The sequence below is a fragment of the Neltuma alba genome, unplaced genomic scaffold (genome assembly GCF_004799145.2).
Source record: "Neltuma alba isolate B1F8T4 unplaced genomic scaffold, ASM479914v2 tig00005664_pilon, whole genome shotgun sequence".
Lineage (NCBI taxonomy): Eukaryota > Viridiplantae > Streptophyta > Magnoliopsida > Fabales > Fabaceae > Neltuma > Neltuma alba.
In genome coordinates this window covers 234,985-259,550 of record NW_021634192.1, presented here as the reverse complement: position 1 = coordinate 259,550, position 24,566 = coordinate 234,985, and the positions used below count along the sequence as shown (strand labels likewise).

Sequence of the window (24,566 nt, the reverse complement as noted above, 5' to 3'; positions counted from 1 at the left end):
ACCAGGGATATACTTATTTCTTTCCCTCCTCCTCAGTCTTAGGTCTACAGGATATTAAAGTGAAAAAAATGTCCCTTTCCTCCTTTGGCTTCTTTATCTTCAGAGCTGCCTTGAACTCCATCCATAGAGATTTAATTATGAAACTCTTTGCCCTTGTTGACCTCCTCAGTTCAGTGGATTTTTCAGGTCCTGCTTCCTCACCACTGTCACTGCTCTCCCAATCATGATCCAACAGCAAAGGAAGATTGATAGGGTTTGCAGTCTTTGCATGTGTGTGTTCCTCACCCTCATCATTTGAATCCTCAACCTTCTTATCGTCGTCTTCCACCTCTTCAACCACATAATCATGGCTTTCTTCCATGTCATCATGGTCATCTTCCTCCTCATCAACCACATAATCATGACCTCCTTCCTGGTCATCATGGTCATCTTCCTCCTCATCCCCGTCCTTATCATCATCGTCATCACCTCTACGACCATCACGGTCATCCTCATCTTCCACCTCCTCAACCATATAATCATGACCTCCTTCCCTATCATGAAGGTTATGTTCTTCTTCATCCTATCCTTCTCATCATCTCCTTTGCTGTTGTTATTCTTATCAAGTTCCTCAGCTCTACTTCTTGCTGCAACCACTGTTGCAATCTCCTCCACCACTCAGTCAACGTCTTCAGCTTCTTCAGTAACGTTACCACCTGTATCACTAGCTGTTTGACCCCCTTCTTTAGCAGTGACCTTCTCATTCCCTATCCCCTTCACTTTGGCATTCAATCTAATCTGCACTTTCATTAGCTCATCATCAAGAGCCTTTATTAACATCCTTTGGCTTTCTTCAAACTTCTTTATGAAACAAGCCCTCAACTCCTTCAACACCTGCATACACAGTAAATGAAGATATCAAACTAATTGATCACTGTTATCATTACCAGTATCTGACTGGTCATTTGCTAATCAAGTCTCGTCATCTCAAGTATCAACCTTGCTAACATACTTACTTGAGCTTAGGTCAGCTAAATTTTCTAAATTCCCACATACTGGATCTAAAGACTGCAGAATTGAACTGTCATCATCCCCTACTGAGTAAACCTCATTGCCACTGGTTCTGTACAATATTCCCATGCTGCTACCTCTCTCTTTCTCCACCCTCTCCTTTATCTTCTCCTTGGTCCAATATTCAATAGGGCTTGGTGAACTCTGGTCAATAGTTTTCCCCAAGGGGAAACGCTCAGCAAAATATAGCTGCAAAACAAAATAAATATAGGTCACACTTCTGCAACAATAACATTAAACAAAATTATAATGACCAATAAAAATATTGACTTACCAATAGCAAATAAAGACACCCTCCAACATTGCAAGTTTCTTTCCTCTTCTTCTTCTTCTTCTTGTCATCTTCACAAACTCTCCCATTTCCTTCCAGAGGTTCTTAATTATATATGTTGACCAATCATATTTTCCAAACCCATCCATTGTGCAACGCATCACTTTCAACAAACTTAAATGTACAATTGTGCTTGACCCAGGACATAAAAAAGCTCAACTGTATAAAGCATAAATAGGAACTCAAAATTAGTTTCTGTCCCAAATAATATCCTCTTCAGTATCTGGGTAAATAGAACCTTCCAATATGTGTGCTTTAACCTCTTATATGTTGGGTCATCCTCACCAATATCATATTTGACTTCCTCCCCACTGTTAAGTACACTTAGAAAATCATGAGCATCTATTGCTTCAATTGCCTCCCCTTGCCTCCTAATGGTAAAAAAATGTGTTGGTGGGTCATAGGATTTCAACAATGACACAAGTAGATTACATGGAAGTTGCTTCACATTCACATTAAGCAAGTTCCCAAATCCCATCCACTTAATTTTTTGCCTTAACCGCTTGTTCTTCTTCACACACTCAGCAAATAACTTAAATCTGGGCAATGAGTACCGGGTGTACAAAGGAATATCATACTTCTTCTTCTCACCTTTCTCTGGCTTCGTTTTGTTTGCCCTCTCATTATACCTATCTCTCTCTTCCTGACTTAGTGCCTCCCATGCCTTCCCCACTTCAATTTTTTCTTCTCTTGCATTTTTACACTTCTCCCCTCGTTTCGCCATATAGTACCTTCTAAACAACACAAGCCTACTGTGTACTCCTTTGCTTGTAGACCCTTCCCCTTCTTCCAATACCATATCATATAATTCTATAAAGTCATCAATGTATGGTCATTAAGTCATAATTGTTATACATATACTAAAATCTCTAGTTCTCTCCAAATATATTATGGTCATTTCCAGTTCCTTCATTGTTATTACCAATAAGGTCATTACAGACTGACAGTAAGGTCCTTACTATGGATATGATCATTTCCAGTTCCTCCATTATCATTACCAATTTGGTCATTACAGATTGACAGTAAGATCATTATTATGAATATAGTTGTTTCCAATTAATTCATTGTCATTACCAATATGGCCATTACAGACTGACAATAAGGTTACTACTATGAATATGGTCATTTCAACTTCGTTTATAGTCATTTACCAGTATGTTATTGTCATTTTCAGTTCATTCATATAATCTTTCTAGTCAATTAGATAATTTTCCTACTTATTTGAAAACCCATTTTTCCCTAACGTCATAGTTCTCAACTTCGTTATAAAAAACAAATAGCATGCCATAGAGACTCAGCATAAACTCTTAATCACCGTTCTTGTCATTCACAAACTTCATCGTGTCATTTCTAAATATTACCTAATCATTGCTTCCCCCACTCACCTAGAAACGTCGACCATAGCATGAAACTTAAATCCCTAAATTTACCTTAGTGAAATGCCGTTGATACTTGTTAACCGCAATGGTAAATCACTGACAACCAACCTTCGTCCTTCCACCCAATCAGACACAGGCGACGACGTTCGCCCTTCAAACAGAATTGCCTTCCACTTCAAACTGCTCTGCTCTCTTATGCACACACTATTTCGGGGTCGTCAACTATCCAACTTGCCGGTATTTTTAGGGTAGTAAGGGGGATGGTGGAAGCAAGAAACCAGGAAAACACAAGTGGCTAGTTCACGCCTCTCTCTCTCTGCTTTCAAACACTGATAGAAGGGCTTTTTGGTAATTGATCAACATTTGCATAATCCCCCATTAGGCAATACTTCCCAATTTGTCAATACATTTGCTAAGCTTCCTATTTTGGCATTTCACATTTTCTGGTTTCTCTATATGTTATTTTCCCTTTAGTCTTTACTTAAAAATTTCGATTCCTTTAATATTAAAATTATATTTTTTTACTGCTCTTTTAGATTTAGGACTTTTATCATTAAGATGCTTTTCAATTTTATTTTTATTTATAATGCATTTTTTATTAAAAAAATTAATATATTCCTTTTTTATTGTTAATCTTGTGTTGTCATCGGTCCATGTCATCAGAGAGGCACAAATCTAAATCCCCGAGATTCAGGGGCACAAACACAATTAGCACGACCTTAGTCTGATACCCCAGTAGAAGCATACCGAAGGCCATGGCAAAGATTTATGCAGGGTTTAAGGCGGCCATGTCAAAGCTTTTGCCGACGTCTTCGTTGATTCATTTCTTTTAATCTCACCACTTCTAACTCTCAATTATATTGAATTTATTTCATTTCTGCGAACCATTTTCGCAACAATTTGATGTTCAGTAGTAGACCCCCTTTATTCACTTACAATCTCGACAAGAGACTTGATTCTTTCATTCCTTTTGACAAGAAACCAATTATTTCCCAACCAAACCACTCGAGGAGTGGTACAATTATGTGGAGGAACATTGCAAAACAAGCCGTTTCGAAAAGCAACCGGTTACGTTTTGATTTGCGCCTTCCTCTAAATGCTCATAGTTCTTTTTGTCACTCTCAGGGTTCAACTTTGCCAGGAAGATTTAAAGTTAGATCCTTTGAGCCTATGTCTGGATTAAAATGCGGATCTTTAGGAATGGGTTACAATCCCCGGAGTAATGGAATTTGGTCGGAAGAAGGTTCTTTGTGGAATCATAGTAGTTCTGGTTGCTTGAGAAATCAGATTAAAGGCTATGCTAGTGTTGCAGAAGCAGTAACCTCTACAGATGTTGAGGAAGATTCGCATGATGAAGTTGAAGACTTAATGAAAGAGATGAGGAAAGAAGAGAGGAGGCAGGCTCGAATTAGGTGGCGAAATATGAAGAATATGGCTCGGGGCATGACACAGTCAAAGTACCAGTTACTTAGAAGAAGGCAGGTTAAGATTGAGACTGAAGCATGGGAGCAAGCTGCAAAAGAGTACAGTGAACTTTTGATGGACATGTGTGAGCAGAAGCTGGCACCCAATTTGCCATACATTAAAACTCTATTCCTTGGTTGGTTTGAGCCTTTTCGGGATGCCATTGCCAAGGAACAAGAGTTGTGCCAAGCTGGGAAAATTAAAGCGACACATGCACCCTACTTTGATCAGTTACCAGCAGACATGATGGCTGTTATCACAATGCATAAATTGGTGAGTTTGTTGATGACTGGAAATGAGCATGGCAGCGTAAAAGTTGTACATGCTGCCTGCAGTGTGGGTGATGCCATCGAGCATGAGGTTTGTCCTCATTTCTCTCATCTTGCTCATGTTCATTCTATATTCTATTTGTATGTCAGCACTCAACTTACCTGGTTGAAATAAATGGGACTAACCACCGCTCAACTTATTTGTAGATCTTCTTTGATTGGTACCATATATGATCCCTTTTTTTTCCAAAAAAATTATGGATCTCGATTTCAAATTTCAATATGTACTTGTGTTGCTCTTTGCCATTCATCTACTAACTAGTGCAGAAAATCTGTAGGCTATTTGAACCGTAGAAAAGGGAACTTCTGCTAGGGGGTTTCACGGGATGGGATGGGAATAAGTTTAGTTTAGTTTCCCAAACTCAACTAAAGGGAAATCTAATCTGTAAGAGTACTTTTTGAAAATAAAGTAGGGTTCCAAGATTCTTAAGCCTCCTTCGTTTTACTTTCAAGGATCAATTCCACCCAAAAGCTTAAGCTATTAAGTGAAGGTTCATGAATAAGTTTACTATAGTACTTATTACACACTCTCATGAGAGCCTATTAGACGTGAAGTGTAGAGAAGCCGATTATTATGTTGAAATTTAATTCTGATATAGAGAAAACTAGTGTGCTCTTCCTCGTTTGATGCATGGGAGCTGGTGAATAGGGAATTATTTCATCTCAATTCTAATTAAGAAAACAAGTCACACCTTTCAAGCCAAAAAGATTATCTTAGAATAAAAAACTTCTCATGAATTCCTAAAAACACCGACATGACAAAATCTCTTTTTATGCTTTCCCTCTCATGCTACTTTAAAATTCAAATTTCAAACCTTACAAAAATAGTCAGAGATATAAACTTTCAAAATTAAAAAAATAGTTACCAATAGCTTAAAAATGCAAAAAAGAAACGTACCATCTTTTGTTTTCTGATTAAAAATCACTTATAATCAATAATCACAAGGTCGTAGAAATTATATATGTGGAAATAAGCTTTAATGAATAACTAAAAATGCATACAAAGTTTTATTTGTCTTGAAGGACAAAGAAAATCTTTTGTCATTTCTGAGTCTGGGTTAATCTTTATGGGGCCATGGAAAATCCTACACAGCCTCGACTTATTTGGTTATAGAAGCTTTTATACCATGTCAAGGACTAATGGAGTTCATAAGTTTAAACTCCCAAGAAGTGAAGGCCCATGAATAGCCTTCTCATAATCTCCAACAACTTCTGAAACCCAGGCTTTAGTAAGGTGAGGGTATTGGGGAGTGACCTGATTTATTTGTTGTCAATGCATAAGAATAGACAGCGATAGTTTTTCGTGATCTAATTTATATGATGTGCAGATATTAAGGGGCATAACTCTTGATTTCCTTTCATGCCACCTATAATTTGATGGTTCAGGTTAGAATACACAAGTTCTTGGAGAAGACTAAAAAGAAAAACGGTGATACAGCAAAGAAAGAAGGGGGAGATAAGGTGAACGCCTTAAGCAGGGAACAGGATAAGCTGCGGAAAAAAGTTACTGATTTGATGAAAAAGCAAAAGCTCGCTGTAGTGAGAAAGATGGTGAAGGGCCAAGATGATTCAAAGCCATGGGGATCGGATAATAAGGCCAGGGTATCAATAACCATTTCCCAACTCTGTGATTCGTCATTCATGCCGCTCATTTTTTTTTAAAATTTTTTTTAAATAATTGTCATGTGGACTTCACAGGTAGGAAGCCGATTAATTGAGATATTGATACAGACAGCCTATATACAACCTCCATCTGATCACCCAGGGGATTGTCCACCTGATATCCGACCTGCATTCTTTCATTCATTCAAAACAGTGATAAGACATGGAGTGTAAGCATCGATCTCTCTTTCGAGTGGAAATGTTAAATTTTTTTATTTAATACTTTGCTGTATGATTGTGCCTTTTGTTTTGCTCAGGAATTCAGGCAGAAAATATGGTGTCATCGAATGCAACCCTCTAGTTCTCAAAGGCCTTGAGAAAACTGTAAGTTTATTCTATCACTTTCTACTGATTCATTTAAATTGAGATCTGATGGTTTATCATTTGTGATATCATTGTTGGTTTTTTAAGCTTTCATTAGGTGACAGCTTTTCATTAGGCTAACAGACTAAGATGAAATTGTGTACTTTGGTTGTTTTTCTTGTAGAGATGGGCTTCTGAATTGTTTTGCACATTTAGTTAGATTCTAGACTTTGAAAAAATTGTGAGATATCTTTTGAGATGGGAGAAAATGGTGTACCCCCCCCCCCCTCCCCAGCCAGGCGGTCCCAGGGCCAATGAAAATGGTGCGGCTAATATAGTGCAGACTAATGCTATATTGAACGCCTGCTTGGTTCCATATCAAGTTGTGAAGGTTGCTTTATGGGGTGTTTACCTTGGTTAGCTCCCTCACATCAACAGCTAAGGCCCCATTTGGTATAGAAAATGGAATAGAATAGAGAAAGAATGAAATAAGTGATTTTTGATAGGGAAATGTCTTCTGTAACCCTGAATAATAATAGGAGTTTAATATGCATTACGTATCTCGATTTGTCCAATGGAATTTCTTGGCCTTTTCCGTCAGACATGTCAAATGGGGCCTAATTTTTGGAAAGAGTTCTCCATTCTATTTGTGTGCCCATCAAATGTTACTTTGCTCTCGACCAATTGGTGCCCTTTTGGAGTTGACGTGCCGCTGCAACAACACTTTGACTCTTAGATTTCACGTCTGTCTATAACCTATGTAGGTAGACCCTTCTTTGAGTTTTCATTTTATTTTCCCACGAATCTGAATGTGTAGAGACTTCTGAATTGGAATGTCTTGATTGTTGTTGATTATGCTCCTCTCCCATCTTCTTCTTGGAGGACAATTTGTATTTTGCATTTCTCTGTCTTTTATTTTTTGTAACCCTACTCCTCCGCTTCTTTGGTCTTCAATAGTTACTTTCAATCTTACTATTCAGATACCAACACCACCTTCCAATGTCAAATTTTTCATTGGATATCTGAACTCTATGGGATTAATACTGCTATTTTGCTCCTGATGCAAAGACTATAAATGACGCTCCCAATATGTGCACTAAGGCAGATCCTGCCCTTTGCTTCGGGGGCCAAGTGATCCTGCTTGTTCTATTATGTTTCTCATTGATTTTTTCGGCAGTTGTATGTAATAATATAATAGCACTATAATATTCCAGATAATTACTTTTATTTGATTGACAGTGAAAAGTAGATCTCTGCTATACCACATCCCTTTTCCTTCCCCACACTGGGTAATTGCAATGAATTTTCAGAGTGTTATAAGCTTTTTATCCTGGCGGACGTCAAAGCCTTCAGTAGTTCCTGTTGAGGCTATTTCAATATGTTTTGTCTGAGAATGGTTGCAATTTTACTTCTAAAATAAAAATTAATGAAATAATGAAATTTTAACTAGAATGAATTTGAACTACAAAATAAAAATTTGAAAATAGAAAAAGAATTTGAAAATAATTCAAATTGAAAAATTAAAATGAATTCGATTTTTTAAATTTGAAACAATTAATATTAATGATCAATAATAAAAAAGGAGATTGGATAGCCATAAGGGTTTGATAGAGGGGGGGGGACTATGGGGACTTGACTAAAAATTACGAGAAACTGTATGTATTTCATAAAAAAACTATAAGGATCTCATTAAAAAGAATCAGGTGAAATTATAAAGACCTTATAAAAAGAAAAAAGCTACAAGGACCTTTTATTTAAAAATCAAGTGAAACTGTAGAGACTTGCCGATTACTTTTCCCTATTTATATTCATCTTCCCTTCCTTGCTGCTGATACTTCTTGCTTTTATCTTCTCTAACAGGCAAGAAATGTGGTGATTCCCTATATGCCAATGTTGGTTCCTCCAGTTAACTGGATTGGGTATGGTAACTTTTTATTTTTTTGTGTCCGTTGTGTTCTTTGTTTACAATCATATATTGTAGTTTTTCTGTCTGACTCATCAACCTAACTGTCGACTCTTGAATTCTCTCTTTAATGTACTCTGCAGTTTTGACAAAGGTGGACACTTATTCCTGCCATCCTATGTCATGCGTACTCATGGAGCCAAGCAACAGCGTGAAGCTATTAAAAGGGCCCCTCTCAAGCAACTTGGACCTGTATTTGAGGTCTGAATTTCTTAGTCTTTTTTAGAAAGTTATGAATGAAAGAGGAAACCTTATATTTAAGAATGTTTGTCAGTTATGATATCGACCCCAAAAGCTATGGCCATTAGAGTTAGAAATCTGTGCACTGGGAGACTGCTGAGTATAAACGTCAGTGAACTTTTTAGTTTTTATCATTCACAATAGTAACAATTATACTTTTTCATTTTATTTAGTTTAGAGTAATATTTTGTCGGAATTATTGTAATTGTTGTCGTAATTGTTATTATTATTGTATGGAATAAACAGTAACAACTTTTTGATATAAATATGATTGCAAAATTAAAATCTGCTCATCATGCACTGGCCAGTTTATTTATTAATCTTTTTAATGTAATATGTACTGCTGTAGCAGCACTTTTTAATATAATATTTTAATATAATAATTTTTCCTAGCAATTATTATTTGAAAAAATTATATTAAAATCAATATTGATTACTCCTACATATAAAATCAATATTACACTCGGTAGGAGTGTAATTGACATATAAAAAGTTCTAGTCAATACATAGGATTAAAACGCCTTGTTTGCTCAATTTTTTTTTTTTTGGGGGAAAAAGAAAAATTGGTCCTCAAGTTTGCCTCAATTATTGATTTGGTTCTTGCAGGTTTAGTTTTATGAATTAAGTCCCTAAAGTTTCATACACAATTTCATACTCTTAATTGATCTCATCATATCAGCATTTTTTTTTCCCCTCACAATCCATGAAGAGGTTACCGAAGCTTACACTGCATGTGTGTCTAGGATGATATGTCTTCAAACCATAAACACTTATTGTGTGTGGCTATATAACTTTAGGGCCTTGATTGATAAAAATTAAACTTGAGGGACCGAGTCGATAACTAAGTCGAGTTTGAGAGACCAAAATTTTCATTATCATTTCTTTTTTCAAAATGTTCTAGATGACTGAGCTCTATTCATTATTATTTTTTTATTTTATTGTAAGGACGTCAATATAACTTGATTAAATTTTGTCATTAATATTAATTAACATTATATTAATTGCAATAAACTACTTTGTAGCTTATATTAAACAACTTTTTTAGCCAAAATATGGAAATTGTTTTGGAGGGAAAACTAGTTAAGGCATGGAAAGTTTAGTTGCTGTTGTTATAATGTACGCAGAATCTGCTTTTCTGCTAATTCGTCTGAATAGAGGAGCATTTCATAACCAAAATATGTAATAACTATGTATATATGTGTGTGGTTAGGCCCTAGATACCCTTGGGAATACAAAATGGAGGATAAATAAAAGGGTACTGAGCATTACAGATAGAATTTGGGCCAGTGGAGGCTGTCTCGCTGACTTGGTGGACCGTGATGATGTAAGTTCAATTATGCAGCTGATATTCACTTGTTTTCTTCCCTTCACCCTATTTAATTAGTAATAAATTATGCCATACAGATCTATGACTTACTTTGAATTGTGAATTTGTGCTTTATGGAAGTTTTGTTCACTATGTTTTGGGATGAAATTCAACTTGCAGCTTCCTTTGCCTGAGAAGCCTGATACTGATGATGAAGCCCAGATCAAGAAGTGGAGATGGAAGTCTAAATCTGTGAAGAAAGAGAACAGGGAGAGACACTCAAGACGTTGTGACATAGAACTTAAACTTGCTGTAAGCTTGCTTGAACTTTTTGTGTATCGATTAGCAATCCATTATGTTTATCTATTAACACACGCAATCATATGGGTTCAGGTAGCACGGAATTTGAAGGACGAAGAGGGTTTCTTCTACCCTCACAACCTTGATTTCCGAGGACGTGCATACCCTATGCACCCACACTTGAATCACCTTGGTTCCGATGTATGCCGGGGCATATTGGAATTTGCTGAGGGACGTCCTCTTGGAACATCTGGCTTACATTGGCTGAAGATTCACTTGGCGAATCTTTATGCTGGTGGTGTTGATAAATTATCTCACGATGGTCGTATAGCATTTGTGGAAAGTCATTTGGAAGATATATTTGATTCTGCAGACAAACCACTTGAAGGGAGGCGGTGGTGGTTGAATGCAGAGGATCCATTCCAATGCTTGGCTGTGTGCATAGACCTCACTGAAGCCTTAAGAAGCCATTCGCCTGAAACATTTGTCTCACATATTCCTGTACATCAGGTATTTAATGAAAGTAAATTGAATTTGGGTCTGGAGAATAAAATGATCTCGATGTTCCAAATGGAGTCAGAGTTATTCGGCTTGGATGGGGTTTAGATGTTAGTGTGTGTGGTTAAATTTTTTTCCTTGAAAGTAAAAAGGAAAATAAAGAAAAATAAGAATAATGGTAAAAAGAAAGAAAACAAATCCTGTAATGTACAATTACTATTGACTAGCTTCTTTTTACATGCAGTGTACCTTGTATATTGTGATATACTATTCGTTACATATGCACACACTAGTAAATAAGAATTTATTGGTCATGTTTATAGTTGATGAGGTTGAAAACAGAAGAGTAGTAGAAACCCTAATCCAAAACTTTAAGAGTTGAAAGAATTTTTGTTGAAAAAATAAAGCTAGGCTAACCTTATTTGTGCACAAAAGCCACACCAAATAGTTTTTTTTTAAAAAAAAAAAAAAGAAAAAAAAGAAAAAGGAAGAAAGAAAGAGCAGCCCAGCCAAACCCATTCAAACATGTTCTGAACTTCTGATTATATACTTTTAAGTGCCTCCCGGGTAGTAATATAGTCATTAGATGATATTGGGGAGTATAACTAGATGCAAATTAGTTTTAAATATTCCCAAATTATATGACTAACTTTTATTTAAACTTTGCCAATATATAATGCCGAAATTATGTAATGGTCAGTTTCTTTATTGGTCAAGAAAAGTATGGTCCATTTCTTTGGCAACTGGGATTTAAATATAATCAAGGAGAAACTGAGAAGATTTTTCAGCAAGTAAGAGGACAACAACAATACCAAGCCTTATTCTACTTGGTGATCTTGGCTACATGGATCTGTGTCCAAACCATTTCAAATGATTTTTTTTATCATTTTCTCTTTAGTAGACAATAGTGAAACGATGAAAACCATTCTCTCTTTCAAGTTATGAGTTTGCTTCATCAGAACTCATGCAATTATTATGTTTTTATCTTTACTGATGCAAATATTTCAATTATAAATCTCTGTGATCCTTATCATTTTGTTCCATCACTTCATAGGTATATAGGACAGTTGAAAGCTTGATCTTTTCTTTTGATTGTCCTGTGTTTAATTTCAATGACCAATTAGATGTGCCATGTTTATTATTGTCATTGCGATCATCGTTGTCATTCTATAACGTATTTGTTGATTGTTGACAAGATACAATTTGTTCTTTTATGATTTCTATCTTAGGATGGTTCTTGCAATGGCTTGCAACATTATGCTGCCTTAGGAAGAGACAAGGTAATGGCCATTTTGATGCCCGCGTCTCTCTGTTTTTGAATTTGAACTGCTACCAAGTTCTATATCTCCAATTATTTGAGATCTTGTTATGTGAAAATAATTGATTGCTCTGACTTCTTATTTATTTGAAGAACTTGAGTACATAAATAAGACTTAAATGGCGGCAAGCCGCTACTAATTCCCATGGATTAAACAATAATAAGTCTAAAATAGAACAGAAAAAGAAAGGTGTTGACTGTTGAAAAAGAAAAGCCACTCTTGTTATCATTTAGAATTTGAACGTTCTGGAGTGAAAACCAGACATCAAATTGAAATCAGTCTTGAATATTTTGTTGATTAATGAAGCCAAAAATTGGGATTGTGTGGCTTCGTGAGAGTTTGGATAACCTCTTACAATCAATTAAAAAAGGTACTTTCACACAAGTCGAGACAAAGCTTCTTTCACATGTTTACTTCGCATACTGTAAAATCACTTCTAAAAAGCTAATCCAAACACCCCTTCCGTTATTCTCCACCCATGTCAGAATGTCAGGTTGTTTGAAAATGAGCTTTGTCCCAATATAATGGTAGGAGTAGGACAGGGTTGAAAAATATGTCTACTTTTCACTTCACAAAACTCTTGAACCCAAATTAAAGGTTCTGTCAAAAGTCTGCACTCATGTTTCCTTATATCTTCGTTCATTTTCTATGTCTTGTGTTTAGTATGGGCTCTATTTTCCTTTTTTGGACTGCGTTGCGTTATTGATTAGAGGTGGCGTAGCGGAAGCGTGGTGGGCCCATAACCCACATGATCGAAACCTAGCTCTGATACCTTAATGTTAAGAGTAGAGAGGAGAAACCAGAATATTCACTCACGAAGAACATAGCAGTGTAGGTACAGGGATATATATTCTGGCGTACACATGTCATGATGACTATTCTCTCTCTCTATAACTAACTCTAAAGGCAAAACTTACCTTTTCTCTCAGTACAGTTACTATAAACCCCTTGCCACTGTAATGTATATATCAAGAGGCTTCTATATGTAGTTACTTATTTGAGTTTTTATTTTCATAGTTGGGGGCGGTTGCTGTCAATTTAGTTGCAGGAGAGAAGCCTGCAGATGTTTACTCAGGGATTGCAGCAAGGTACATCATTTCTTACATCTGGCCTTAAATTGTTCACGATTTTCTTTTCTTTTCCTTTTTTTTTTTTGGGGGGGGGACTGTAAAGTAGCATGTCGTACTGTATGCTTTCTCTCTGTTTTTTTTTTTTTTGGGGGAAGGGGGAGCGAATAATGATGACAAGAGCTGAGGCTGAGTCCTTGTGACTGGGTTTGTTTATTAATTATAACTGTGCCAAAGCTAGTGCAGCCTTTGGTACGAGCATTAAATGAGAAGACAACCAAATTGCGGCTAACATGTGAGAAGTAATGACATGTAGTCAATGATAGATACCTATGTTTATGCCCACTTTCTTCCCTGGTCCAGACAGTTTTAGGAACCACTGCTGAATCGAGATATTACAGAAGACTAACTTTTCTTTTCTTAAATAACATAAATGATAAGGGACAGAAGAGGAGGTGAAGAACTCTAATGGTTCTGAACTTATTATTTATTCAAATGAGGTGCTGGTTATAAATAGAGTAAAAAACCCTAATAGATGAGAGTGATAAGCCGAAATCCTAGTGATTGACCTAGATCCTAGGAAATACAAATTCAAATAATAAAGATGAAATCAGAATAATATCCCTAGATACTAGATTACATCATAAATTTAAATTTCAAATCAGTGCTAATTAGGGTTAGGGTTTTTAGGCCCGTGGCCCAATTCCTCTTTCGCTGCCAACACTCCCCCTCAAGCTGGCAAGTAGATGTCCTCCATGCCCAGCTTGCCTTTGAGATATTCAAATTTGAATCTGTCCAAAGGTTTTGCGAGTACATCAGCTGTTTGAGAGGAAGTATTCATTTGAGTGAGATCAATGACTCTTGATTCAACCTTCTCCTTTATGAAATGTCTATCAATATCTACATGTTTAGTTCTGTCATGATGCACTGGATTGTGAACCATTTGAATTGCTGACATGCTGTCACACCATAATTTAATAGGCAAATTAACTCGAATTTTAAGTTCCCTCATTACTCGAATAATCCACATTTCTTCACAAATTCCATCAGCTAGGGCCCTTAATTCAGCCTCCGCAATGCTTCTTGACACAACAGTCTGCTTCTTACTCCTCCAGGTTACAAGGTTACCCCATACAAATGTGAAATAACCCCCAGTTGACCGTCTATCAACACGTGTCCTATCATGATCAGCATCAGTATAAATAACTATATTTTGAGATTCCCCCTTTCTGAAAAATATTCCCCTTCTGGGTGTCATTTTCAAATACCTAAGTATTGTGTAAATAGCCTCCATATGGTGTTCTTGTGGTTGTGCTGAAAATTGACTAATTGCTCCAACAGCAAAGCTTATATCAGGTCTAGTATGGGACAAATATATGAGCTTGCCCACCAGTCTTTTATATCTCTCTGCATTGGGACTCCATCTTTTTTGAATTCTAGATTAACAGAAGGATCCATAGGAGTTGATGATGGTTTAGATCCCAACATACCTGTTTCCTTGAGTAGATCAAGAGTATACTTTCTTTGGGATACAGAAATGCCCTTTTTTGATCTAGCAATTTCCATTCCAAGAAAGTACCTTTGGTTCTGAAGGTCTTTAACTTCAAATGCTGCTGCCAGGTTTATTTTTAACCTATCTATCTCCTCAGAATCATCACCAGTAATTACATTGTCATCAACATACACAATTAGGATAGCCATTTTTGTACCTAAGTGCTTAACAAATAGTGTATGATCAGATTGACATTGGATGTAGCCTGTACCTTTTACCACCTTTGTAAATCTCTCAAACCAGGCCCTTGGTGACTGTTTAAGGCCATAAAGGGATTTATGTAATCTGCAAGCCTTGGTCAGATTTCCTTGTTCTGCCAAACCTTCTGGGACCTTCATGTAGACCTCTTCTTTGAGATCTCCATTCAAAAATGCATTTTTTACATCTAATTGATGTAAGGGCCAATCTAGATTGGCAGCTAGCGAGAGTAATATTCTAATAGTGTTCAGTTTTGCTACTGGGGCAAATATTTCTTGATAGTCAATTCCTTGGGTCTGAGAGAATCCTTTAGCTACTAACCGAGCATTGAACTTGTTTAAAGACTCATATGAATTATATTTAATGGTGAAAACCCATTTATACCCTGCTGCTTTCTTGTCCTTTGGGAGTTGTACAACCTGCCATGTTTGGTTCTAATCTAGAGCTTGTAACTCTTCATCAATGGCAGCTTTCCATCTAGGATCTCTTTCTGCTTCTTCAAAGGTTGAGGGAATGTTCTCTTCCTCCAGTTTAGTCACAAAACCTTTCATACAGGTAGACAACTGGTCATAGGAAACAAAATGACTAATAGGATGCATAGTACACTGTCTTACCCCTTTTCTTAGCGCAATTGGCCATCCAAGATCATCAGGCTCTGGAGATTGGGTTGATTCTTGGTTTTGCCTTGATCCAGAAAGATCTCCACTGTTTAGAGTATTTGCTTCCTCTTCAGTTCCTCTTGTTTCTGCTTCAGATTCCTCCATTGTAGCGTCTTGTAAGGCATTATTAGGCATTGCATTTGGCTCAGTTTGCTGGAAAAGAGATTCTGATTCATGTTCAGATTCAGTTTCAGGGTTGGAAAGGCTTAAATCAGGCTTGGGTAAGATTGTTTGAGTAGGTTCTGGCCTGGTAGGTTCAGTTTCTGGTGTGTTTTCATGTTTTTCAGTGGTTAAGAGCTCCCATTCCCCCACATTCTCCTCCCGAATGGGAGATTTGGTGTAGTAGGCTTGGTCCTCAACAAATTTAACATTCATGGTAATGAAAAGTTTGCGAAAGGAAGGTGAGTAACACTTATATCCTTTTTGGAGATGAATATCCAAGGAATAGGTATTTGATTGCTCAGGGTTGAAGTTTTCCTCCTCCTTTATGGTAGACATAGGCTAGACACCCAAAAACTTTTAGGGTTAGGTTGGTTGCTAGTGATGTGTGAGGGTAGGTTTGGGTGAGAAGGCTTATTGGTGTTTGGAAGTTAAGAGTTTTGCAAGGCATTCGATTGATTAGATATACTTCTGTGAGAATAGCTTCCACCCAATATTGTTTGGGAACATTGTGAGTGAACATAAGGGTTCGGGTTACCTCAAGAATATGTCTATTTTTGCATTCAACAATTCCATTTTGCTGTGGAGTGTCTACACAGCTAGTTTGGTGGATAATGCCATTTTCTCGAAGGTAATTTTGAAGTGTGTGGCTCATGTATTCTCGGCCATTGTCACTACAGAGTGTGGAAATGTGGGTTTGAAATTGTGTGGTTATCATCTTGTGAAAATTGATAAATGTAGAGGGTAAGTCAGATTTTTCTTTCAGAAGAAACACCCATGTAAGATGAGTGTGGTCATCAATGAAGGTGACAAACCATTTAGCATGAGATAGAGGATATTCGTGAGGGTCCCCAGATGTCACTATGGATGAGGTGGAATGGCTTTGAAAATTGGTGTGTGCGTGGTTTATAAGTTGCTTTGGTTTGTTTGGGACATTGGCAGATTTCACAAACAAAAACAAAACAAACAACAAGCCTTATCCCACTAGGTGGGGTCGGCTACATGAATCACACGACGCCATCGTGCTCTGTCAACAACCCAATCCTTAGATATGTTGTTGATTAGGAGGTCTCGTTCAATGACCTCATTCAGCGTTCTTCTCGGTCTTCCCCTGCCTCTTTTTATGGGACTCCATCTTGTTTGATCCACCCTCCTCACCGGGGCCTCCAAAGGCCTTCTCTGCACATGTCTAAACCATCTTAAGCGATTTTCAACCATTTTCTCTTGGATAGGTGCCACACCGACTCTTGTCCTGATCTTTTCATTTCGAATCCTATCTTTTCTTGTATGACCACACATCCATCTCAACATCCTCATTTCTGCTACTCCGACTTTGTGCTCTTGTTTTCCCTTTATTGCCCAACATTCACTACCATACATCATAGCTGGTCTTATAGCAGTCCGATAAAATTTTCCTTTAAGTTTCTCAGGTACCTTCTTATCGCAAATAACTCGGGTAGCTTTCCTCCACTTTAACCAGCCAGCTTGTATTCTATGAGAAATGTCTCCATCAATTTCCCCATCCTCCTGTATAATGGATCCTAGGTATTTAAACTTTGATACTTGAGGAATAATTTGCTCTCCCATCCTCACCTCCAAATCCCTATTACCTTGCCTCCCTCCAAAATCACAATGCATATATTCTGTTTTGTTCCTACTCAAACGGAAACCTTTCGACTCCAAAGTCCTTCTCCATAACTCCAAACTAGTGTTAATCTCTTCTTTTGATTCCGCCATAAGAACTATATCATCCGCGAAAAGCATGGACTTAGGGATTCTTTCTTGAACAGGTTTAGTTAGAACATCGAGAACAATGTTGAACAAGTACGGACGCAGAGAGGATCCCTGATGTAGGCCAATCTTAATAGGGAAGTCCTTTGTCTCCTCCCCAGGCGTCCTTACACTGGTAGTTACCACCTTATGCATATCTTGTATGACTTTGATATACGCAACCCGTACACCTTTCTTTTCCAAAGCCTTCCACAATACTTCTCTTGGCACACGATCATAAGCCTTTTCCAGGTCAATAAAAACCATATGTAAATCTCTTCTTTTACTTCTATATCTTTCCATTAACCCCCTTAGTAAATAGATTGCTTCTGATGTGGATCTCCCTGGCATAAATCCAAATTGGTTTTCTGAAATAGAAGTCTCCAACCTCAATCTATATTCCATCACTTTTTCCCACAACTTCATTGTATGACTCATAAGTTTTATCCCTCAAACTGGCAGATTTCACAAGTAAAAGAAAAATCATTTTTATTCATAAGATGGGGAAACAACTTTGACATGTAACGAAAATTGGATGGCCTAGCCTATAGTGCCATAACAATGCCTCTTTATTCTCAAAATTAATAGATAAAGCTGAAGAACATTTCACAAAGTGCAAATGAGATTCATGAACTCCATGTTGTACTTCCAATCAGTAGAGATCTTCTAAGATCTTAGCAGTGCCAATCATCTTCCTTCTCCCCAGGTCTTGGAAAATACATTCAACAGAAGTAAAGTAAACACCACATTGCTGGCTGTTTGTCATGGTTTCAACAGATAATAGGCTACATTTTAAACTAGGAGTGTAGAACACATTATACAAAATTATCTCAGAAGTTATATAAGTAGTGCCTAGGCCTTCAACTTTCAATGCTTTACCATCTGCAACCTTTACAAAAAATGTTGACAGGGCAAGGTCTTATATCTGTTAACAAATCTGAATTTCCAGTCATATGGTCAGTAGCACTAGAATCCACTATCCATAATCTCTTATGATGCGCATAAGTTTTTAAGGCTAGTATAGTTTTACCTGTATGGGCAATCTACCCAGTTGCAATGGTATTTTCTTTGGAATCATGTTTCTGTAAGAATCTTCTGAGTAAACAAGTTCTTCTTTGCTGAATTCTGACTCACTTGGCCCTTCAGTAGTGCCTAAGTATCCCCGGCCTTCTTGCCTTCCTTTCTTTGGAGGTCTGCCATGTAATTTCCACCAGACATCCTTCGTGTGACCTTTCTTCTTGCATTGATCACACCATTTGTTGAGTTTTCTGTGATCATCCTAGATTGCTCCTTTAGATGTTAGTGCACTTGGCTAAACAGCTTCAATAGAGTTGTCAGTGATTAATTTCTTTTGACTCTCTTCACCACGTACAGTAAAGAACACTTCTCTTAGTGGGGGCAAGTTCTCACGCCCCATAATTCTGCCCCGTACTTCTTCAAACGAGGCATCTAGTCCAAGAAGGAACTTAAAGATGCGCTTTTCTTCTTTAATGTTTGCATAGGGCGCTGCATCTCCGATGCAACTCCAAGCATGTGGCTCATATGCATCAAGTTGCTGCCATTTAACAATTAATTCAGTATAGTATTGGGTCACTAAAAGATTACCTTTCTTGAAATCGTGGAGGAAGTGCTCGATCTCAAGTATGGCAGCCTTGTTTTTTATGGCAGCAAACATGTCCCTTGCAGCATCCCATACTTTTTTTGCTGTTGAGAAGAAAGAAAAGTGAGTGCTGATTTTGATGGTCATTGAATTTATCAACCATGCCTGCACCATTGAATATTTTGCTTCCCAAGTGGCATACTTTTGGTCGCTGGTTGCAGGTTTCTCTATAGTTCCAGTGAGGTATCCATACTTTCCTCTGCCTATGATGAAGAGTCTCACACTAAAGGACCATTGGAGATAATTGTCTCCATTGAGACAATGAATGGTAATGGCAGAAGGGAGGGGCTCGGATGAATTCTGGTTGTTAGTTGAACTGATTGTTGTTGCTGCCAAATCAGTGGGGTTTGTTTGTGGCTGTCTAGGGTTGTTTTCTCCTTCGTTAGGTAGGCCCATACCGAAGGTTATCATTTTGCTCTGATACCATGAAGAACTCTAATGGTTCTGAACTTATTCAAATGAGGTGCTGATTATAAATAGAGTATAGAAACCCTAATAGATGAGAGTGATAAGCCGAAATCCTAGTGGTTGACCTAGATCCTAGGAAATACAAATTCAAATAATGAAGATGAAATCAGAATAATATCCCTAGATACTAGATTACATCATAAATTTAAATTTCAAATCAGTGCTAATTAGGGTTAGGGTTTTTAGGCCCATGGTCCAATTCCTCTTTCGCTGCCAACAGGAGGTAATAGAAGGAGTGCAATGACATTATTTGTTTTGAAGAGCAATAGGAGATCAAGAGTTAGATTCAGTGGAAAAGGAATTGGTCTAGGTTGTAACTGACGGCGACATTGTTTGATGGTTTCCATGATGGTTTTCAACTTGCAAATAATACATAAACCTTGGTAATGGAAATATGAGAGGGCATTGCCAATTTAATTATCTTCCGTTTCAGCTAGCCAATATGCCTTTATAGATGATGAAATTCATTCCGGAATCTTCAAAGAGGCAATAACAAGGACAAGATGAACTCTGCAGTTAAGATTGCAAGTAATCATATTCATGACTTCTATGGATTTCAAGACTTACCGGGTTTGAAGCTACAGTAAACCATAACCCATTGTGATTTTCTAGTGGACGCTTTTTTCAAGTACACATCAAGTGAAGTCACGCAAGCAATTTAAGATCTTGCTGCTCTAAAATCTGACTATGTCCTGTATTTAACTCATAACCCCCCCCCTCTCTCTACACATGCACAAGCGAGTTATTCTATGCTAAATCAGAACTTTATCTGGGCTTATCATTGCATTGCATTTATAGTTTCCATGATATCTGAAAATATTGTGCAGAGTTTTAGACATTATACGAAGGGATGCTCAGAAAGATCCTGCAGTTTTTCCTGATGCTTTGCAGGCGAAGACCTTAATCAATCAGGTTTCCTTGTTACTTTTTGGTTTACATCTGACATGTTTTGTTTTTGCTCAAGGAGATGATTGCCTATAATTGTTTGTATGGCATTAATTTCCTTTTTGTTCTTTTTTGCATTACTATTCTTGAATGACATTAGTGTTGTTCTTGAGAAATCCTCTCTCTAAGCAGATTCTTAGCTAATCTGGAACATCATCCAGGTGGATAGAAAATTGGTCAAGCAAACAGTGATGACATCAGTGTATGGTGTCACTTACATGGGTGCTCGGGATCAGATAATGAGGAGGTTGAAAGACCGAGGTGTCATTTCAGATGATAAAGAGCTATTTGTTGCTGCTTGTTATGCCGCAAAGGTTAGAGGGAAGGAATTATTTGTGTTTGCAATCTTAAATTTGAAGTTTTAATTGATGTGCAGTGTACTTGGATAGACAAAGGTTCTTAAATATAATACTACATAGCACAAAGCTTTGTGCAACCTGCATTAAAACATAGCTCGCATAATATTATATGTATCAAATTCAATTAAGATCAAAAGTAATACAGTGATAAATAAAACTAATAAATTATGAAAAACTAAGCTTGTCGTCTAGGACTTGATAAGTTGGGGGAATGAGGGAATGGAAGGCAAAATATGGAGTTATTATTTTTTTTTTTTTTGGGGGTGGGGGTGTGGGTTTGCTCAAAAAGCAAAGACCATATTTTTTTTTTCCTGAAAACTTAGATATTGTTTTTGTTCCCCTGCTCCCCCCTCCCCCCGGTTTTTTTTGGTGTTTTTTCTTTTTTGGGAAGAGAGAGGGGGGGGGGGGGGAGCCTCTCACTGTCCTCCTCCACATCTGTCCTTGCTTTCATTTCAAACATAGATTGCGATGTAACCCATAACTATTTAACCATCCTATCTAGGCCATTATGATCCTAGTGGTGCAATATAGTGGAATTAAAACTTTAAAAGCAACATTTCAAACTGGCATAATTGAAAACACAGATGAATCTAATTATTTCCGAATTTGTATATAGATTTTTTGGCCTGTTTCATGTTTTTATTGTGTACCATAATAACATTAAATGATTACCAGTACATAGAGAATAGCTGTAATTTGTTCGTAATCATGTCATAATTTGCTTTTTGAACCTGGCTTCTTGTCAATAGTTTTTACCACCTAGTGCCTGGTATATGGTTTAATGTGGCCAATTTGAGGTTAAGTATTGAAAATATCTCATCTTCGCAACCAAGATATGTTACTGTGTCTTGCATCTTTCCTATCAGGTAACCTTAACTGCTTTGGAGGAAATGTTTCAAGCAGCACGGAGTATTATGAGCTGGCTTGGTGACTGTGCAAAAGTATGTTCTGGAGAATAAAATTTTATGCTCTTTTGTTGTTACTTGGTTGTTTTATGGTATGACCAAGACACTTGAAACAGATAATTGCAGCTGAAAATCAACCTGTGCGCTGGACCACTCCTCTTGGACTTCCTGTGGTGCAACCTTACCGTAAATTGGGGAGGCATTTGGTGAGTATTTTTGCTAGAATTATGCGTCTTATTAATACTTATATTTGGTTTTCAGTTTCAAGATAAGAGTTTTAACACGTTCATAAACTATTGTATTGGTTACAGGTCAAAACATCGCTTCAGATTTTGACACTGCAAGAGGAAACAGATAAGGTGGGTTAAACAATGGGCACCCTTGGGAATTCCTTGTTTGCAAAATTGCGTCGTAACCTTGCATCTTCATGATAAATTTGTCTTATGACTGCAAATATTGATGCTGTACTGTCCTCATTCCTTTGTAATCTACAACTATTGTAGGTCTTGGTCAAGCGACAGAGGACAGCATTTCCCCCGAATTTTGTTCACTCACTCGATGGTTCTCATATGATGATGACAGCAGTTGCCTGCCATAGGGCAGGCTTGAATTTTGCAGGTTCTACCTAGTTCAGTTCCCTCCATCTGATTTGATTGTTTAATGTTTTTGAGTAATCTTTTCTTTTACATCCGTAGGGGTTCATGATTCCTACTGGACGCATGCATGTGATGTGGATGAAATGAACAGAATACTCAGAGAGAAGTTTGTGGAACTGTATCAGATTCCAATTCTTGAAAATGTACGTTTAAGCTGCACATATTTTACCCAACTATTGTTTGTGAATGATCTTAATTAAGATTTGCGATATCAGATTTACTAGATTTTTCATGATTATAGATTTTTCATCCCAAGAGAATAGATGATATTTACTATTGAAGTGATCTGTTTTCTTTGCTAAGTGGTCGTTTATATTTGTAAGAGAAGAATCACCCAACCTTAATTGAGTAGGGAAAAGCTCTTTTCTAACTTCCCAGAGCTAGGGAAGAAACTACATACAAATTGGCATGTTGCAACTGAGGGTAAAGTAACTACACAAGTTAAATATGCCTACGGAAACAAACATAGGAAGGAGGTCTTCATTGTTTCATTTGACATCAATGTTCGAACTGATGTGGCTGTCTGGTTGTTTTGACGTCATTTCTATCTCTTTAACCTATTTACTGTTTGAACAGTTACTGGAGGGCTTTCAGAGGTCTTTCCCTTCATTATCGTTCCCACCCTTGCCAGAACGGGGAGATTTCGACTTAAGAGATGTCTTAAAGTCACCATACTTCTTTAACTAACTGAGATCATCCTTCATCAGGCTTGGTAATTCTAACTTTCAAGGCTTACCTACAGCATCTAATCTTTGAATTTGGCTAGAATGGAAGATCTTCGACAAGTATCCATGCTAGAGGCTGTTACAGTGCCTTTATATATCTTTAAAGGCATTCAGGGTCTTGAGGAACGAGGACCATTGGGAGGGAAAGGTGACATTCACCATTGAACTGAACTACTTGCATACAGTTGTGCAGAACTACAAATCAATTGGCAAATGTGGGGATTTGGATTCTTCCCAAGTTATCTTTAGGGAGAGAGATATTTTCCACCGGGACTCATTCGCATCATGCAATTCACCACTCAAGTCTTACACTTGGAGTCGATCTCCAATGAAACTCGGAAAATCTAACCCCGTTTTGAGGGGGTTCCTACGTGATAATGAAGAATGTGGTAGAGCTTGTGCAAGAAGCTCTGGTCCGATATCGCCATGCACATATTATAATACAAGAGTAACAAAAATCCTTCTTGTTATCCTGAGAAAAGTACTCATGTAGCTTCAGTTTAATTAGGAATTAGCAATTTTGTGTATTTCTACATTTTTGCTTTGGTAAATATTACCAAAATTGTTTGAACATGCATACTCGCAGCACATGGTGCATGTGACTCGTGCTGCTTATAGGAGATGTAAATTTTGTCTGACTATGCAACTGGTTCTCTCTGGATCAACTAATTCTTGTAAATGTGATGTGGTTGAATAATATATATAGCTCATGTGAAATTATAATATAATAATTAGGCGTGTTTTCATGCTTTTCATGATGCAGTATGGAATGAGTTGTTCTATGCTTGACTTTACAAATAATGCAAATCATGCAACCTGATATAGATTTTATATCATATGCTATATATCGATTTAAGTTTAGGAAAAATTGCGCATAAATCCCCAATTGAAAAATTATGTGGGGAATGGTTTTTGAAATCTTGTAAATATTTGGGGTCCTTCAGAATTGTACCCCCCCGGGGGGGGGGGGTGGGTTTCAATTCGTGCGCCTATTTTCCCCTCCCCCCAACATCTTCCTCTACGTCCCTCATCAATGTGAACTTATTTGAGCTTCGGTTTGGCAGTGAAGGCCAGATAATTTGCATATCAGGAAATTCATTTACATATAATGGAAGCTAATTAAATTTCAGAAAAGTAATTTGTATATTGATTTATATTGCGTATTTGGGAAGGTAATCTTATATTAGTGAAACCCATTTGCGCATTATAAAAACTAACTGCATCTTGGGGAAAGTAATTGCATATTGTTTCCTATTCTATATTAGAGAAGGTAATTGCATATTTCGAGAAAACTGCTAC

General features: G+C 37.2%; 2 protein-coding genes across 3 annotated transcripts in view; one reads left to right on the top strand and one right to left on the bottom strand.

The window, feature by feature from the left end:
- The window catches only part of LOC114748283 (DNA-directed RNA polymerase 2B, chloroplastic/mitochondrial), a 36,367-nt gene extending 12,342 nt beyond the window's left edge, over window positions 1-24,025 (top strand). Inside the window, exons 3-21 of one of the 2 annotated variants that reach the window (XM_028936643.1) lie at window positions 3,672-4,584; window positions 5,940-6,155; window positions 6,252-6,385; window positions 6,473-6,539; window positions 8,379-8,437; window positions 8,565-8,682; window positions 9,932-10,045; window positions 10,208-10,339; window positions 10,421-10,837; window positions 12,055-12,105; window positions 13,162-13,232; window positions 20,505-20,589; window positions 20,784-20,936; window positions 21,848-21,922; window positions 22,003-22,092; window positions 22,198-22,245; window positions 22,390-22,504; window positions 22,582-22,685; window positions 23,119-24,025. In XM_028936643.1, coding sequence (XP_028792476.1) covers window positions 3,784-4,584; window positions 5,940-6,155; window positions 6,252-6,385; window positions 6,473-6,539; window positions 8,379-8,437; window positions 8,565-8,682; window positions 9,932-10,045; window positions 10,208-10,339; window positions 10,421-10,837; window positions 12,055-12,105; window positions 13,162-13,232; window positions 20,505-20,589; window positions 20,784-20,936; window positions 21,848-21,922; window positions 22,003-22,092; window positions 22,198-22,245; window positions 22,390-22,504; window positions 22,582-22,685; window positions 23,119-23,229 — 2,961 coding nt within the window. In that variant the 5' untranslated portion in view covers window positions 3,672-3,783 and the 3' untranslated portion in view covers window positions 23,230-24,025. Of the gene's footprint in view, window positions 1-3,548; window positions 4,585-5,939; window positions 6,156-6,251; window positions 6,386-6,472; window positions 6,540-8,378; window positions 8,438-8,564; window positions 8,683-9,931; window positions 10,046-10,207; window positions 10,340-10,420; window positions 10,838-12,054; window positions 12,106-13,161; window positions 13,233-20,504; window positions 20,590-20,783; window positions 20,937-21,847; window positions 21,923-22,002; window positions 22,093-22,197; window positions 22,246-22,389; window positions 22,505-22,581; window positions 22,686-23,118 lie in introns of those variants that run through there. The other variant, XM_028936642.1, reaches the window with a different exon arrangement.
- Window positions 14-514, bottom strand: LOC114748278 (prostatic spermine-binding protein-like). Its single transcript, XM_028936635.1, has one exon. The coding sequence runs from the start codon at window positions 512-514 to the stop codon at window positions 14-16; it is 501 nt and encodes a 166-aa protein (XP_028792468.1).
- Window positions 24,026-24,566: the final 541 nt, after the last annotated feature.